This window comes from Pongo pygmaeus, chromosome 9, assembly GCF_028885625.2.
Source record: "Pongo pygmaeus isolate AG05252 chromosome 9, NHGRI_mPonPyg2-v2.0_pri, whole genome shotgun sequence".
Taxonomy (NCBI): Eukaryota; Metazoa; Chordata; class Mammalia; order Primates; family Hominidae; genus Pongo; species Pongo pygmaeus.
In genome coordinates, this window is record NC_072382.2 from 60,877,850 (window position 1) to 60,891,222 (window position 13,373).

A 13,373-nucleotide genomic window follows, 5' to 3' on the forward strand; every position below is an offset into this window, starting at 1 on the left:
AAGTCCTCTCATGAAGGATCTTACGTCGGAAGCTTATGTAGTGTCATTTGTGTCTCAGCGCCTTTGAATAGGCTCTCGGTTCCCTCATTCTTTGATCTTCACTTCTTATTCTTTTCTACAACTTATATTAGAAAATTAGACTTACACACTTTCTGCTCCCAGCCCTCCTTACCCCAAGCAAAAAAATTCAAAGGGCGTGGAATATTGTTATTAAGCAAGAAAGTATATTTTCTTCTGTTTGTTGCAGTTTCCTTTTATTCCCTTTTGAACTGTTGTTTTTGAACTCAAACTTCAGTGGTAATTTTCTCTTTACCTATATTCTTCTAACAAATGCAATTATTGCTGGCTTTGTTCTACCACAGCTGGTGGCTGGCATGGTGAGAGATGTGGAGGGGAGTAGAGGGAAAAGGAGTAGGGGATTGTTTTCAGTTCTGTATGCTCATTTTGATGGCAGTGGGACACAGGGAGATGGTTGGGACCTGAGAGATATTGACACATTAGACTTCCTGAAATTGAGTGAGCAGTGTAGAAAGAGTTTGGAAAACATGAATGTGACTAGTAAAGTAGCGTATCAGACAGAAAAGCCTTACTAAAAATATAATCAATGTGGTGGTTTTAAAATATGTCTGAAAATTCTTTGATAATTCATCCACTCTTCAAGAAGTGGAGTTTCATTCCCCTTTCCTTGAATGAGGGCTAGATTCAGTTACACGCTTCTAACTAACAAAATGTGTCAGAAGTCATCTAAGTGACTTCTAAGGCTAGCTCATAAAAAGGATAGATTCTGTCAGCCTCTATCTTTGTTGGATCACTCACTCTAGAGGAAGCTAAAAGCCATATCAAGGGGACGCTGAAGCAGCCTGCGGAGAGGCTCAAATGAAGAGGAACCGAGGCCTCCCACTACTAACCAGCACCAACTTGCCAGCCAGGTGAGTGAGCAACCTTGAAAGCAGATCCTCCAATCCTATTTGTGTCTTCACATGATCGCAGCCCTGGCTGACATCTTTTTTAAAGTAACAGTTTTAATTGGGATATAATTCACATATCATAAATTCATCCTTTTAAAGTATATAATTCACTGGATTTTCAGTATATTCACAGAGTTGTGCAACATTCACCGTTAATTTTCATCACATCAAAAAGAAACTCCATACTCATTAGCAGTTACTCCCCATTCCTCCTCCCCAAATCCCCTGACAACCACTAATCGATTGCCTATCCATGCAGGCTTGGCTATTCTGTACATCTCATATATTTGGAACAATACAATATGTTGCCTTTTGTACTAGTTTCTTTCACTTAGCATAATGTGTTCAAAGTTAATCACTGTTGTAGCCTACATCAATGCTTCATTTTTTATTGCCAAATAATATTCCATTGTATGATTTATCATATTTTTAAAACTAGTTATCAGCTAATAGACATTTGAGTTGTTTCTACTTTTGGGCAGCTATGAATAGTGCTGTTATGAACCTTAGTGTACAAGTTTTTGTGTGAACATACATTTTCATTTCTTTTGAACATATACCATGAGTGGAATTGCTGGGCCATATAACTCTATGTTCAATATTTTGAGGAACTAACAGAATGTTTTCCAAAGTGTCTGTACTATTTTACCATCCCACCAGCAATGTATGAGGATTACAATTTCTCTATATTCTTACCAATACTTGTTATTGTCTTTTCTTTATTTTAGCCATCCTAGCCAGAATGAAGTGGTACCTCATTGCAATTTTGATTTCCTTTCCCTAATGACTCATGATGTTGAGCATCTTTTACATACCTTTTGACCATTTGTATGTCTCCTTTGGAGAGATATCTATTCAAATCCTTTGTCCAGCTATTAACTGGGTTGTGTTTTTATTGTTTAATTATAAGAATTTATTGTATCTGATATCAACCCCTTATCAGATATATGACTTGAAAATATTTTTGCCTGTTCCATGAGTTGCCTTTTCACTTTCTTATTGGTGATCTTTCAAGCACAAAAGTTTTTAATTTTGGTGAAGTCCAATTTGTCTATTTGTTCTTTTGTCACTTGTGCTTTAGGTATTATAGCCAAGAAACCATTGTCTAACCCAAGATTATAAAGATTTACACCTATGTTTACTTCAAAGAGTTGTATAGTGTTAGCTCTTATACTTAGGTCTATGATGCATTTTCTGTTAATTTTTGTGTTTGGCATAATGTAGCTTTCCAGTTGGATTTCTTTTGCATGTGGATGTCTAGTTGGAGTTTTTACAGAAACTCCAAACTCATTTTGCTTCTTCCAGGAGCTGCTAGGCTGCTGGTTTTCACAGCTATTATAGTTTTGAGGCTGCTGGTCTTTAAGAATACCCTGGAGCTGGGGAGAGAGGTATGAGAATGAGACAGGTTAAACACTACAAAGCTCACTGTTCTTACAGAGATTCAGGACTTTTTCTTTAGAACTTCCTGGATTATTGCAAGCCTTTAATTAATTTTCAAAGTTCTGAAAAAAATTGATTTTTACAATCTTAAACAGTGTTCTCATTGCTTTTATGGAGAAGCAGATTTTGGGAGCCCTTGCTCTGCCATTCTGTAAATGCTTTCAACATCTTCATTAGAAACTTACGAGAAATCCTAAGCCATATCCACTCAGCTAAGCCATTTCTGAAAATCTGACCCACAGGAAATATAAGAATAAATTTGTTGTTGTTGTTGTTGTTGTTGTGTTGTTGTAGTTGTTATTGTTTTAAGCCACTAAATTTGGGAGTAATTTCTTTTGTTGAACAGATAACATGCCAAGAGGTAGACACCAATGCTAGGACCAACAGATGAATTTTCAGATTATGGCTTCATATAGGGTGAAACTTCATGATCCTAGGGACTGTCAAATAATAGAGAAAGTAATGACATTCAGTGGAGATGCGTGAGCAATAATGGAGGATTCTGTTAGAAGTGATACGGTCAAGGGGGCCCAGCATAAGGAAAGTGAAGTACTGGATCATCTATGGAGTCCTTTCCAAAATGATGACAGTTATGATGATGACAACTTACATTTGCACAGAACTTTATAGTTTACTAAGAACTTCCATACAAATGATCTTGCTTAATCTTAATCCTAACCCTAAGAGGGAGATCAGGCAGGAGTATTATCCCTACTTTACAGATGAGAGAACAGAAGCTCGTAGAAGTACAAAGTCCTGTCCAAAGTCAACAACAGTAAAGTGGTAAAGCTAGGATTTTTAACTCATGGAGGAATCCTCCTGATTCCAACTGGTGGTGACTCTTTCTCCATAGCATGCTGCCTACCTATCCTAAAGAATCTGGGTGTCCAGATTTCCCCATCTAGACATAGTATATAGATGTAGATTCTACTCAACCTGTGGGCTTCCTGAGAACCCAGTCCCAGCCTTAATCCTGTCCTAGGGCCTAGAGATAAAGGAAGATTTCAGGCCATATGTGTGCTTTAGGCCAAGAAAATCCTAACTTTTAATCAATCAGCCACCCCCCATTCCAACCTGATCTGTGTGACCTGAGCTAACTTGTGCTGCACCCGACCAGTGAGGACTTTATGCCCATGGCCTCAATCATGAAGGCCTAAGGCCACATAGCTGGCCAATGCCCTTCCCAGTATAGTAGTTGTCTTCTACAGAGTGTAGGTAGAGAGTCAGCAGGGTGAAAGTTACTATGGAAAAATCCATGAGGCAGAGCCAAGGGCTGATGTGGAAGGTGGAGACTCTTCTACCTTTCCCTGGAGCACACTTCTGGCCACAGCCTTTGGTCCCATCTCCAGGAACCATCAACCATGCTGACTCCTGTCTTTATGGACCTCCTGTGATTTTAACAGTCTGCTGCAGTTGATTCAGCTCTGCACCAACTTCTGAATATCTCTATCTTCCTTTCTGTAAGGCTTGGGACAGGTAGTTCCCTGAATATCTGTATCTTCCTTACTCTGAGGCCCGGGACACAATCTACTTCCCTTTCCCCAGGTGCTGCCATCTCCTACTCCATCCTTCCTGGTTCTTCTTTCTGAAGCAAGACTCCAAGGAGGGATATTATTTGCTTCTACCTATAACCCCCTATCTTCCCCTTCTCTAAAACAAGTCTCATAAATCCTGTTACTCGTTGGTTTGCTTCAGGCCCAAAGTAATACTGGTTGCTTTTCAGAGGAATAAGAAAGGATGTAGACTTTTCTACCTGTGCCTGTTTTTCTCAGTTCAGCCCCATCCTAACCTTACCCAGATCCAATCTCTACTCTTCCCTGCCCTGCTCTCTTCTCAAGAGGCTAGTTCCAGAGGATTTCATAACTTGCTCACACCAGAGTACTAGCCAATGGGAGGCACTGGAAGGAGGTCAGAAGGTGAGAAGAGATGGTCTGGGTACTTCTGTCCTGCTGCCTCCCTGCCCAGACTCCATGTCCCTCACAGCGGCTGAGTCCCTATGGCTCCCACCCGCTAAGCCCCTCTGCCACAACTGCAGCTGTCAGTGGACTTTGGTAACACTATTATCTCACTTGACCCTTCTGCCCTTAGGATGGTAAGGGCTTACCTTGGTGGTTAGTCTCTGGGTGACTCAGCATCCCTCATAGCTCCCTTAAGTTGGCATTCAGGTCTCCAAGTAGTCTCTTCACTAAAACTTTTGTTATTTAAACCACCTGAGTTAAATTCTGTTTCCTACTAGGCCCCTGGTTGATATACATGCACCTTCACAATAAAGGTTGCAGTGTAGAAATTTTCAATGTTATATATTATCCAAAGAGCTACTCTCCTTTAATCTCTTCCAGTTCTGTGATATTAGTGACCAACTAGCCTGATATTGAGGAATGGGCAGAACTTTGACCCTGAATGCAAAAGGCTGCGATTTAGTCTTCATTCTGTATGCTTTGGGGAAAAATCATTTGCTTCCCCTCAACACAGGCCTCAGTTTCCGCACTATAAAATTAGAATTAAACTAGATCAGCTATTCTCAAAGTAGGGCCCCTGATCTCTGGGGAGTCCTAAGACACATTCAGGAGCTCTGTGAGGTCAAAACTATTTTTATAAAAATACTAAGAAGTTATTTACCCTTCTCCACTTATTGACATTTGCACTAATGGTGCAAAAGCAATGGTAAGTAAAATTGCACCTTAATATGATCAAGGCAGTGGCACCAAACTGTACTTATAGTTATTGTATTCTTCACTGCCACACACTTAAATTTTTAAAATGCCAATTCCACTTAGGAATATCCTTGATGAAGCAGTAAAAATTATTAGGTGTATTAAATTCTGACCCCTGGTACATGCCATTTTAACTATTCTGAGTGATATGAGAACTGCACTTCAGGCATTTCTACTGTATGCCAAAGCAGAATGCGTGTCAGTTTCAAGAGAAAGGCACTTGTGTGATTGTTTGAATTGCAGTATCAACTAGTTGCTTTTTCTGTGGAACACTACCTTTAGTTGAAAGAATAATTGACAAACTGTGGTTATTGAGACTGAGGAGTTTGGCAGACATTTGCTCGAAAATGAACAAAGTGAGTCCGTCTCTTCAAGGGAAACAACTGACAGTGTTTGTTGCCAATGACAAAATTTATGCTTTCAAGCTTGATAGTTTCCCAATATTTAAAAACTTTTCAGATGAGATCATAATGATATTAACAAAAGTTATTTGTTGATATCATATAATGAAAGTTGCCAATATCTGAACAATCTGCACAACTCAGTGAAATATATATATATACCTTATTTCTAAAAATTGAAGCTTTGTATAAGGACTCAGAAGACCTTGGTTTGAATTCAGGGTCTGCCATTTTCTTGCTACTTCAGCTCCATTGTTGTATCTGTAAAATGAGTTTCCTCTGTTTCTTCTCTGTAAAATGGGTATATAGTAGTAAACGTTAATATCTATACTGAGAATAATATAAAACAAGTCCATGGCACCTGGTTAATGTTGCACAAGTGTTTTCTTTCGTAATAATAATCATCATCATCACATTAGGTAGGAGGACCTAGACATTACCTTTGTATATAGCACATGAATTCAGCACAAAGGCTTTGGTAATAGATATTGCCAGATTCAAATCCTAGCACCACTTACTAGCTAGTGACCTTGTGCAAGTAATTTAATAATCTGATCATATGTAATAACATATATGAATATACTAATTAATATTCGTGTGATTATTGTGAGGAATAAATTAGATAATGCACGTTAGATGCTTAGCCCAGGACTTGGTTCATTAGGTTAACTCATGTAAACTAGTAATTGGGAATTTAAGAAATGTTTCTTGAAACATTATTATAATCATGATTTTACACAATTATATTATATTGTGTAAATTATACCACAATATGATGGCATTTATATTTTCAGAAGGATCCCCAGATTTTTGTGATACTTTCAAGCAGTGAAATTGGTAAACCAGCTCTCTAAAAAAAAAAAAAAAAAAAAAGTGAAAGCTGTGCTTTATAGCATCTGCGAATTTCTGTGATTTAAATACTCCCACTATGGCCAATTTTAACATGAGGGCTCATGAGGTAGCTCATGGCTACCAACGCAAGGTCACTGAGTGCAGAGCTGGGAAGAAATTCTCACACTTGTCCCTCGTGAGTGGGCATGAGCTGGCTTCAGCACACCACTGCTTTCAAGTATACTTTTGAGAAGGAATCATTCAATAAGCCTCATCTGAGGATTCTGTTCACCAGGAGGTGAACAGGAGGTTACACAAAAGCAAAGAAGCCAAAGGAAGCAGGGTGTATTTTTGAAAGTCACTTTGGTTTCTCACTAAATCACTCAGAACTTAACCTATTTACACGCCTATGAAAACAAGACAATTCTGTATGTACTTTTAATGGTTGGAAAAGTTTTTGGGGAATGAAACCTGGGAAGCAAGAACTTAGTTTAAAATACAATTTAATAAGAAAATCAGGGATACATTTTATATGATTCCATTTATTAAAGAAAAAAACTTCTTTCCAATATATTCTACCCAATTATTAAATTCATTTTAGATTTTTGGGAAGAGCAAATCCAACTTAAAAAAAAAAAACTTCCTAGGCAGTTGAAATACTCTGGTTCCAAAGTTTTAAAAAATGAGGCAAGATTATATAGTGAGAGTAGAAAAAATAAGATGAACTGGAATCACCCATGACAATCTGTCATATTGGTCATTACGAATTTCAACATCTGCAACTGAAAAGCTACAGAAATCAAAAAATAAAAAACAAAGAAGATTCCCAAGGACCACAGACTGTTTGATGATGTTGCTCTAAGATTTTGCCCTCCATTTATTTCACACAAAAATAAGTTAAGTATAAATAAGAAGATGAGGAGAGCTGGTGTGTACTCAGGTGTGTTCACTGGTGCGTAGTCAGAGGGGGTGTGAGAACAGCCAAATGTCTTTCTTCTCCCACACTCACTACACAAAACTCTCCTCCATGTTGCTGCAGAGTAAGAAGGAGTCCACAAGCCGAGGCTGGACCAACTGCTGAAAGTCAGAGTCCTGGAGGCCTTCGGGGCAGACCCCAGCCAATCTACGCAGAGCAGCCTGGGGAGAAGACAGAAGAAGTGACACATGTCACACTGGGCCATGTCAGGTACATGTATTTCCTTCACCTACCCTGAAATGTTCATTTCAGTAAGTGGTGCATTTACCAGACAATTTGGGTTGATCATCATGTTGGCCACTTGGCACCTCAGTCACCATGTTGGTCACCTGGTCAACATAGCAACCACATCTCTTGGTCACCTGGCTTTATTTGCACCTTGATCACTAAGATAGATGTCATCTGAAAGCTGTTAATAATCTTAATAATGGTCTTTATTATTTCCAGATCCCTAAAGTAACCTTAGAACAGCAAGAACTATTCATTCATCCATAAATTCAGCAAGGTCCTATAGAAAGCACTATGGAAAAAAGAAGAAAAGAGAGGGAGAACATATTGTAAAAGTAGATAGGGATTCTGCTACTGAGAAATTCAACATCTGGCCAGGGGGATGAACAGGAAAGAGAGGTGCTGGCAGAATAAAATCACTCCCCAGCTCCCCACACAATGAGCAATGAGTATGCTATTTCTGTTTTATGTCCATGTGTCCTTGCTCATATTCTTAATCTGCAGTCCAATGCTCTACCTCTGAGCTATACCCCCTCCTCCTTGCTCATACTCTTACTTGTGACTTGAAGTGACTTCCTGCTCTTGTCTATTGTCACCTCCCCCATGAAGCCTTCCCCAATTATCCTGAAGCAGAGACAGTCCATCCCTCCCTCCCCTGTGCAACCAGGGCCCCTGGGCTGACCTCAAGCTTCTCACACTTGACTGTAACTAGCTTTTAGGTATTTATCTCCCACATTAGACTCTGAGCTCCTCGAGAGTAAGGATCTTGTTTTCTATTTCTCTGTATCTATAGCAGACAACACAGAGGTTGGCACAGGACTCAATAAATGTTGGCTGAAAAGAAATGAATAAACGAAGTGCTTTAATATTGAGATCTGCTGATAGAGCAACCTGAAACTAAATGTGAGCTGTGCACCTACCTAGACCTGTTTACCAGTTAACTGAGACAATGCATGCTAAGTGCTTGATAAATATTAATTTCTTCCCTCTTCCTGAGCATATCCACAGCAGGGAACAAAGTGCCCCTCCTCTCCCACCCCTGGAAGCAAAAAGAGTGGGGGAATATCTAGAATGGCAAAAGAAGCAAAGAAGGAGGGAATGCAAACACTGAGAATCTCCCTATAGCACCTCACTTAATCTCTACATGATGCTGCAAGCTAAGTGTCATGATCTCCATTTTGGAAATAAGGAAACTAGGGCTCAGAGGGAGAAAGTGGCCTTCCAAACATCATACAGGAGTCTGACTCCAGGGCACTCAGACCTATGCACACAGGTAGGATGCTGCAACCCCAGGACACAAGGTTATATTGAGCACAAGGCAGGGGTACCACTCATTACCTGGACATGGCAGGTAGCCTGTTGCTGAGAAATCAGGCCAACAAAGTGAAAAGAGAGGATAGTTTGAGCTGGTTGCTGGGAGTCACAGGTGCTGTCATGTCCAGGCCGGGTCAAAGAGAAGGAGCGTGTGTCTCTGTGCATTAATGAGGAGGGTCTGTGACCCTAGCAACAGGAAGTAGACTCCCCAGAACTGTCTCTAACTAACACATCTCGACTCTCATGGGGCGTGGTTTACCCCATAGGCTAACAAGGATAAACTTCACAGCACTTTCTGATTCTTCTTGGCTCCAACTGGGAAAGATAACCCCATTTTCCCTGAGTTGTCATCATGAAAACAGAACCAGGGATTTTCTGAAGATAAGGAAATAAGGCCACCAATGCATTTTTGCATTAGGGATAAAAATAAAGCAAGAAGGGAGACAAGGAGACACAGAGAAATAGAACATAGACCTATCAAGAGAGCAAATTAGCCATAAAAGGGAAATAGCCAAGAAACAGAGAAAAAGAGACAATAGAGAAAAAAGAACAAGAAGGAAATATTAAAACAGACAGAGATGAACTTGGTGAAGAAAAAAAACCAAGTATAAAAAAGAGATGGAGGAGAAAAAAGAAATAGTGGCAAAGAAAATAAGAGAGCCCTTAGGGGGAGGGGAGATAATAGGAGAGAGGTAGGGTGAGGTAAGGAGGCAGAGAGAAAAAGGAAGGAGTAGAGAGGGAGAGAAAGGAGTTATGGTGATAAAAAGAGGGGAGGAAGGGAAAGAAGAAAGAGAAACTGCTAAGAGAGAAGGCAAACCCTAGAAAGAGAGCAAAGCAGAAAGCAAAACACAACAGAGAGCGGCAGAGAGAGAAGAGACACCCTTACCTCCCCAGGGTCCCCAGAAAGTCTACAGGACATGAACCCTACAGTAGCTCAGAGCACCCCCTCCTCAGTGTGCAGCAGCCTCAAAGGACCCTGCACCCTTGCCAACCCTTCTCTCAGCCTCTGCTTCTCTGGGAGGGTTAAACAGCTAGTCATCCTAGAATCTCATTCCCAGACAGCCTGAAAACACCCAAGCATTAAACAAGCCTGGCAACCTACTGACAGCGGCTTCATTCAGGAAAAATCCATTCTTTTTGGGAGAGACGATCTGCACTGCCACTTTCCCAGACAGGGGAGACAATAAGTGAAACTTCCTCCCTCTACCTGAAGGGAGCCTTTGAAGCTGGAAAGGCCTTGGGGAAGAGCAGGAATGGTGGCTTCTAACCCCATCTGCCAGGCTAGGCTCCAAGTGAATCTCACCAGCCAGGAGACCACACTCAAATGTTGGAACACTCCTAGGGACAAACCATGGACACCCCCAAGACTGGGAGCTAGGAAAAGGGGAAGCAAGTCTGTCAGTCCCCAAATCAATTAATACATAGTCATCAAACTCAAGGTCCCATGGATATACAAAATGCTGGAAAAAGTCCCCTGCCCTGGGAAGGTTCCAGGCTAGAGGGGGAAAAGTACAAATCCTCCTCCATGAGTCAATGCTGGAGACCAGTGCTGTAAGAGAAGGGGAGAGAAAGAGCATGGCTTGGAACAAGATGGTCTGGTTGAAAAGTGCAGGCCTCTAGAATCAGGCAGGCCTATGTCTGAATTCCAAGAGCCTCCCCTTAAAACACCTGGGACAAAGATAATGGAACCTGCCTTGGACTTGGTCAAACAAAACCCAAGAAAGGAGGCTCAGATTCATGCTGTGTACTCTCTGGCTTTGCACCACAGAGAGCTCCTGGAAAATTGTGTGAAGGAGAGAGATTTAGATCTAAGCTTGGAAGGATTTCCAGAATTTTAACACAGAGTTATAGAGAAAATATTTGCTGGGAGCAAGGATCACGGCACAGTTCAGGGTGCTCTGGCTTAGCCCAGGTGGACAGGGCCTGGAGACAGTGGGAGGTCCACAGGCCCTAGGGATGGGTCTGAGCCAGACTGAGAAGGGCCGAACAGGTGGACAGTGGCCCAGAGATAATGGGGAACCATGGAAAGGTTCCATGGGGATTTCATGAAAGTGTCATGATTATAAACTGTCATTAGGAAAATTAACTCAGAAGCCACACGGAGAATGGATTAGGGAGGGAGGGGTTCTCTTCAGCATCCACCAGCTCATCCACAAGACATAATCCCTTTTCGGCTTGAAAGTCCTTCAAGTGATTAAAGATAGTATCCAAGCTCTTCTGTGCACTCTCCTTCACACTAATAAAAATGATAGCTGTAATAATCACAAGCCCTCATATCTGAATGGAGCTTTATAGTTTCCCAAGTGCCTTCAATGCTACCAACATTTCCTCAGGGCCTATTCAGTGTCAGGCAGTGGTAGTTGGGGCCAATCATTACATGTTAATTTCCTCTCACTTCACTTGCTAGAACAGGCAGAATTAAGAGGATCTGTGAACTTGAATGAGAAAAAGTTACATCTTTATTTTCACCAACCTGTAACTGAAACTTAGCATTTCCTTCAGTTGCAATGTGAATGCAGCAACAAACCATGGCATCTTTGCAATCCCTGTGATTTGTGATTTCCCAGTAGAAATTACAAATACTTTCACAGCCCGTGAAAGTTGTTGAAAATATTTTCAAATACCATTTATGGTCTGCATGAGTCAAGATGACAATACTTATTAGACTTACTGCTAGGTCTTATTTAATGTGTTGACTAAAAAGCAAATATATTAATATATCACATATTTAAATAGTTTACTAATTTTTAATATAATTGGTTTTGGTTTTAATTCTATATATTTTATTTTTTGCATTTAAAAGATTATTCTGAAAAGGGGTCCGTAAGCTTCACCAGACCACCAAAGGCACAAAAAGATTAAGATTGCCTTGAATGTACCAAAATAAAAGCCACAGCAGGAGGGCAGAGATTTTTGTCTTTTTTACCTGCAGCTGTATCCCCATAGCCTAGAACAGTGAATGGAACACAGAATCATTCCGTAAACATTTATTGAATAAAATGTTTAGCACTGAGTGACTTATCAAATGTCACACAGCTCATTAATGGTACAACCAAGACAGGTCTGATTGACTGCAATGCCCCGCTGTTTCTACAACTGCACAACGCCTATCAGAAACTCCCAGAAAAGAGACAAGCTCAGCTCAAAATGGGCTGAGAAGAGGACTTTACTGTGAGACAGCTTGAAGGATCTTTAAATCCATCACTTCCCCCTTATGTTCTTTGATCACAAGAGCTGGCACTTTCTTCTGGAAGTTAAGGGTTGTGTTTATAGAGTGGCTTCCCTGCTCCTAAATGTTTCTAAATGGAAGCTACTCTATTTTGGGAGTCCTTAGAGACCTAGTAGGGAAGAATATATGGATGAAGCGTGCATTTTCTGTCTGGTACTATTGATTATTTCATGGTGGACCCCTAGCAAAAAGAAGTTGGGTGGGGACTTCCTAGGATACACTTGCTTGTGTTCAAGGTGAGGATCCAGGTGGCTGCTGAATAGTCCACTCTGTCTTGTCGTGTTCGTTCTCTTTCTATTCCACAAAGGAGGAGGGAGCTACAATGCTAGAAGAGCACCAGCAGATGAGCTCCCTGTAGGGATAAATGGAGGCTTTTCTCACTTTATTCCCTTTGGAATAGGCAGGGGATATCCCTATCCTAGCTCCCATGTTCTGCAGGCACCATGACATAGACACGACCAGCTAGCTTTCCACGGGAACCTCAAAGGTTCCTGGTTTCTAAAATTGTAGTGGTAGAACAGAGGGAAGAGGGAGTTTCTCAGCCCTCATATAATTTTCATCACGATTTTATGAATGAAGTGAAACAAATATTACAATGATCACAATCCTAAAGAGAAGAGCTAAAGCCCAGAGAAGTTTTATGGCTTACTGAAGCCAGCCACAGCACAGCCAGTTCTCCTGGCCCCCTTGTCTGCATACCGAAGGCCAGGGGAAAAGCTGGGGGAAGACTGAGAACTCACCAGGCAGGCCACAAGCACGGCGTCACTGCTGTTCCTCTCTGATGGGGATCTGCAGAGCTCGATGAGACGGGACATGCCTGTAGGAGACACAGGGAGAACCTCAGGCCCAGGATGGGGCCCAGCCAGGCCTGACCCAGAGGTTCTGGGCCTCCCTTGCACACCCAATCTGCCAGAGAAGGGGACTGAACCCACCTGGGGGAGTCTGTGGTGGAAACTTTCTACTCCCTCAGTGGTGAACAGACCCTGGTCAGGATCAGGCCAAGCTGGAGAGTCCAAGCCAAACCCACAGATGTGGGTTAACATTTGAATCTTTACCAGACAAAATTCCTAGCTGTGTCTTTTTTTTTCTCAAGTGCCAATTTCAATCAGAAAATACACTGTGGCTAAAATAACATAAAACTACAGACTCTACTAATATTTCCTAGGGCTTTACTGAGGAGAGTTAAGTGAATGACAGCTTTGCAATGCAGACTGACTTCTTTTTACACTTTAAGAAAAAAAAGACACCCTCATTATACGATAGTAGTAGAAG

The 13,373-nt window shown here is 41.2% G+C and overlaps 1 protein-coding gene and 1 long non-coding RNA gene across 4 annotated transcripts in view; one reads left to right on the forward strand and one right to left on the reverse strand.

Annotated features, from left to right (window-relative positions):
- The first annotated feature begins 810 nt into the window (after positions 1-810).
- On the forward strand, positions 811-8,395 carry LOC129007723 (uncharacterized). The gene is made up of 3 exons (XR_008492389.1): positions 811-929; positions 7,394-7,540; positions 7,778-8,395. It is a non-coding gene; the product is annotated as an uncharacterized LOC129007723 (long non-coding RNA).
- INSC (INSC spindle orientation adaptor protein) overlaps positions 6,210-13,373 on the reverse strand; it is a 100,431-nt gene continuing 93,267 nt past the window's right edge. The window contains exons 11-13 of one of the 3 annotated variants that reach the window (XM_063672234.1): positions 12,842-12,918; positions 11,741-11,819; positions 6,210-7,491 (exon numbers count right to left, since the gene is read on the reverse strand). In XM_063672234.1, coding sequence (XP_063528304.1) covers positions 7,478-7,491; positions 11,741-11,819; positions 12,842-12,918 — 170 coding nt within the window. In that variant the 3' untranslated portion in view covers positions 6,210-7,477. The remainder of the gene's footprint in view (positions 7,492-11,740; positions 11,820-12,841; positions 12,919-13,373) is intronic. The other 2 variants (XM_054438929.2, XM_063672233.1) reach the window with 2 other exon arrangements.